Genomic DNA, 4,729 nt, shown 5'->3' with positions numbered 1-4,729 from the left:
AGCTAGACTATCTGTCCAATCGGAGTTTCTGTTGCACAACTGTGTGATAGCATCCCTGTGTAGAGCTTAGCGTTGCCCAAGACGATTGTGATTGGGATAAAGAAATGCTAATTAACAAGACCATGCTTTTGCCCCATCCCAGAATGCTGTGTGGACTAGCCAGAGCCTCATCCGCTCCGCAGGGTGTGAATGGTCTGGCAAAGCGAGATAATCTAAAATGTGACAAACTTGTGATCTAAACTTCATCTCACAGGGTTCCAACTTCCACATCTCGCGCAGAGAGCGTCACGGCAACGTATTTAAGACCCATCTCCTTGGAAAACCTGTCATCCGGGTGACGGGTGCAGAAAACATCCGCAAGATCCTGCTGGGCGAGCACACCCTGGTGTGCACCCAGTGGCCCCAGAGCACCCGCATCATTCTAGGACCCAACACCCTGGTCAACTCCATCGGAGACCTGCACAAGAGGAAGAGAAAAGTAAGAAAGCTGGAATACTTTAACCTTTAACCTATTTCGTATGGAGAAAATCACAACGTATTTGACCTAATACATCCATGACGATATTGCGGCGTTGACTGCAATGAAAGTAGAGATCTGTACTCGCCAAAGAGCGTTGTGTGGAATCAATCATGTCATTTTGGGTAATTAAAAAGAACCTTGATATAGAAAAATGGGTCGATTTGACCCGAGGACAACATGAAGGTTAAAATAAATCTTGGAAATGCTGAAATACAACATATCCAATCCAATCTCCTATTCAGCATCATGTCTTCAGGGTTGCCCCTTCTGAGTCTATTAGTCAACCAATTGGTCTCTTTGGTCTTCTGTTGATTCTCGTTTCTTTACTCAAAGAATAGGATGACTTGATTCTGGAAAAGAATCACGATTAGTTTGGTCAATATTGAAATCAAGATTATTTAACATGATTACTCATTGACTTTTTAAAAGATGTTGCATTTATTGAGCTGAAAAAAACAAAAAGAAATCAACAGTAAACTGACTTTGAACTGTGAAAATTCCCTTCATACTTTTCCCGTTTCAGCATTTTTCAGATTGAATTACTTTTTTTCTCTCTCATTAAGTTTACTTTCTTGGGGAATGCAGTTTCCAAGAAACCTCTGAGCACATCTCTGGCAACCACAAGATTAAAAGTGCAGCTTTTGCATGATTTCTTTGTGGAGAAACTGTGTTTTACAGATCTGTCGATTGAATTAGCTAATCCATTAGTCGACAAAACCGTGTTTGAGTGTTAGTCAGCGGAGAAATCTGTTAGTCTATTAGTCATTTTCTCATGCTTATTCACGCTCAATGACCTATTTCCAAAGAAACTTATGAGCACACAAGATTTAGAATGGTGCATTTGATCTCAGTTCAACCCTAAACCTAAGTGAGAATAGATTAGATAATACTTTATTCATCCCACTGTGGGGAAATCCCCTCATAACAGCAGCAGCAGTTTCCTACAGTAAAAAGCAAGAAAACAAATAAGTATACACACAAACAGGCAAACAACAGACAATGAGCAAAAGGTATTGGAAAGTGCGGTTGCCATAGTGCAGAAAAAAAATAAGTGACGTTAAAATGAAATTGAATATGTAATTAAATAATATAGCAAACGTTAGTAACCATAATATAAATGATATTGAACTGTGACAATAGATAATATTTAAAAAGTTGTAATGGAAATTGTAATGGAAAAATATAAATACAAATAATAAAGATATACAACGTGTGTGGAGTAAATGAAAAACAGGAACAGAAACTACAACAGTGTCAGTTACAAGAGTGTTAGTTTCTTTCTCAGCTTTGCATTCCCATATCTCATCTGAATGGCCCTGTCCTGTCTTCTGTCCTATATCTTCTACATCTTTCCTCTTCCCTCTATCCAGTCCCAACCCTAACCCCACCCTGTCCTCCCCTTTGCTGAAAGGTGTTGACTGTCGTGTACTCGGTTATAACTTTTTATGACGCCTCTCCCTTTTGTTTCCGTAACCCTTTCAAGATCCTGGCTAAAGTGTTTAGCCGGGGGGCTCTGGAGTCCTACCTGCCCCGGCTGCAGGACGTCGTCAAGTCCGAAATCGCCAAGTGGTGCTCGGAGCCTGGCGCCATCGACGTTTACGGCGCCGCCAAGGCCCTGACGTTTCGCATCGCCGTCAGAGTCCTGCTGGGTCTGCAGATGGAGGAGGAGCGCACCGTCTACCTGGCCCAGATCTTCGAGCAGCTGATGAACAACCTCTTCTCGCTCCCCATGGACGCTCCGCTCAGTGGGCTACGCAAGGTGAGAGAGCGAGAAGAAACCAGCGCAACCCTACTGAAACTTAAGTTTATTCATCTTTAGACACTATTTTTACACAAATTTTACTTTACTTTTATGTTTTATCTATGTAGCGCTTTTTAAAACACTTAAAGAGTGCTTTAAAAATTCAAACAGGAGACATGGAAATCTGAGTGTCTTCAAAAAAAAGCCCGAATTTGCCCCAAACAATCAAAACCACCAATCCTCTGTCACTTAATATACATAACACATAATCGGTGGATCTTTGAATAGTAAAGTGAAATCTGGAAATTTCTTACGTCTTTTTTCCAATAAAGAATTTTCTTGTCATCACTGAGTTGTTATCAAAAATGTACTCTATATCCTGACTTATCTACTTCCGGGATTGGTCCCTTGCCGCAGGAAATTCCGCCAGGTGCATGTCTTTTTGCTTGTGTCTTTTTCCGTCCTCTGTCTCTGTGTCACTGCTCTAACCTGCGGCTGATTTCTGAGGACTATGGTTACCTGGTCCTCAGATCTCTGCAGGGTAAATCCAGACAGCTAGCTAGACTATCTGTCCAATGTGAGGACTATGGTTACCTGCTCCTCAGATCTCTGCAGGGTAAATCCAGACAGCTAGCTAGACTATCTGTCCAATTGGAGTTTGGCTGCGTCCCGACTCCGTCCCAGCTCCTGCAAGCCGCAGCCCTCCGGAGCAGATGCGCAGAGCTTCTGTTTTTGTCGGACACCAGAGAGCTCCCGCAGCAATTCAGCACATGGCAAAAACACAATTTAACAATTGGTTCATTTTCTGAATAAAATACACCGTACTCACAGCGGATCATGTCTCCTTCCAATACACCCTGAAAATGTCATAATGGGCGGAGACAGGCATAAAGTCAACAGGTCAGAGGTTTTGTAGTTGTGTTCATAGAAACTACATCCTGTTATAACGCTCAATCATACGTGAATTTGCGAGATCTTGTAGGTCCTCGTGACTTCAGCTATCAGTCACGGACGCCGCTGTCCCGCAACAAATTCGTAGCATGTGGGTGTTGACGGACAACGGAGCACGGAGCCGATCCGCAGTCGGTGGAAATCACGGGTTACAGTACAGGAGTTACAGTACAGGGCTTACTACAGGAGTTACAGTACAGGGGTTACAGTGCAGGGGTTACAGTACAGGGCTTTCCACAGGAGTGACGGTACAAGGGTTACAGTACAGGAGTTACAGTACAGGGGTTACAGTGCAGGAGTTACAGTACAGGGGTTACAGTGCAGGGGTTACAGTACAGGGCTTACTACAGGAGTTACAGTACAAGGGTTACAGTACAGGAGTTACAGTACAGGGGTTACAGTGCAGGGGTTACAGTGCAGGAGTTACAGTACAGGGCTTACTACAGGAGTTACAGTACAGGAGTTACAGTACAGGAGTTACAGTACAGGAGTTACAGTACAGGGGTTACAGTGCAGGGGTTACAGTATATACTATCATTTGTGTCAGCTGAGCAAAATATGCGGCAGAAGCTACACTCGCAAGTAACTTGATTTCATATGTGAGTTTTACAGAAATGCTTGCTGTATTAAGTGAAAATGTCTTAAGCCGAAGAAATCTTTTAGTGTCTTTTTTGCAAGCTAAAACACAGCGTGCAATGCATTTGAGTATCCAACCGGGGCTCTGTAATGACATTTTGCTGCTGTTCTCTGTCCAGGGGATAAAAGCCAGGGAAATCTTGTACGCCAACATGGAGAAAATCATCGAGGAAAAGATGGCGCGGCAGCACGCAGAGGAGGAGTACCACGACGCCTTCGACTACATAATGTTGAGCTCCAAAGAGCATGGCCATCAGCTCAGCATCCAGGAGCTCAAGGTACCAGAGAGAAGCCCACAATGTGACTCAGACTCAATATATCTCAACTATTTATTGTATATTATTTGTTATCACACACATGAATCAAAATCACAATTGGGAAATTTAAATACGGGTTAGTTGTACGAGCAAGAAGCAACCCTCAAATATGTCTTCTAATGCAACCAGGTTAAGGTTTACATTAAGAATTGAAACCCCAAAAAGTCTGTATAAAGTATATTTTTCTTTTACATCCATGGTGTATGTTATAAATCAATATCAGATCACTCAAAGATCGATTCTTGGAGCCTCCATTATTTTAACCATTGTGTGGTCTTCCTGTCCAAATTGAAAATCAACACTTTTGTTGATGCTTTTTATCAACGTTTTCAACTTTTTCTTTTGTTTTTGTCCCTTTTTTCAACACTTTTGACACAGTTTTTTCAATGGTGGTCACTTTTTTTGACGTTTTCAACACTACATGACACTAACTTATTAATTTTAGTTTTACAGTTTGGAATTTATAGTCAATAAACCTCATTTATAGTAAATTATACCTAATGCTTGAGTTAGAAAAGCAGAAATTAGGATTTATTTAGACTAAAATTAAAGGAATGGAAGTTG

The 4,729-nt window shown here is 41.8% G+C and overlaps 1 protein-coding gene and 1 long non-coding RNA gene across 2 annotated transcripts in view; both read left to right on the top strand.

Moving 5' to 3' along the window:
- The window catches only part of cyp26c1 (cytochrome P450, family 26, subfamily C, polypeptide 1), a gene marked incomplete at its 5' end in the record, with an annotated part of 15,485 nt that overhangs the window by 4,357 nt on the left and 6,399 nt on the right, over positions 1 to 4,729 (top strand). Inside the window, 3 exon segments of the mRNA XM_032540826.1 lie at positions 254 to 478; positions 2,004 to 2,279; positions 3,968 to 4,126. Of these exon segments, the coding sequence (XP_032396717.1) occupies positions 254 to 478; positions 2,004 to 2,279; positions 3,968 to 4,126 (660 nt within the window).
- LOC116705021 (uncharacterized) overlaps positions 1 to 4,729 on the top strand; it is a 21,439-nt gene that overhangs the window by 12,971 nt on the left and 3,739 nt on the right. The window lies entirely within an intron of this gene.

This window comes from Etheostoma spectabile, chromosome 17 (assembly GCF_008692095.1).
Source record: "Etheostoma spectabile isolate EspeVRDwgs_2016 chromosome 17, UIUC_Espe_1.0, whole genome shotgun sequence".
Classification (NCBI taxonomy): Eukaryota; Metazoa; Chordata; class Actinopteri; order Perciformes; family Percidae; genus Etheostoma; species Etheostoma spectabile.
The sequence above is the reverse complement of the archived record's forward strand: the minus strand, read 5'-3'. Positions and strand labels throughout refer to the sequence as shown.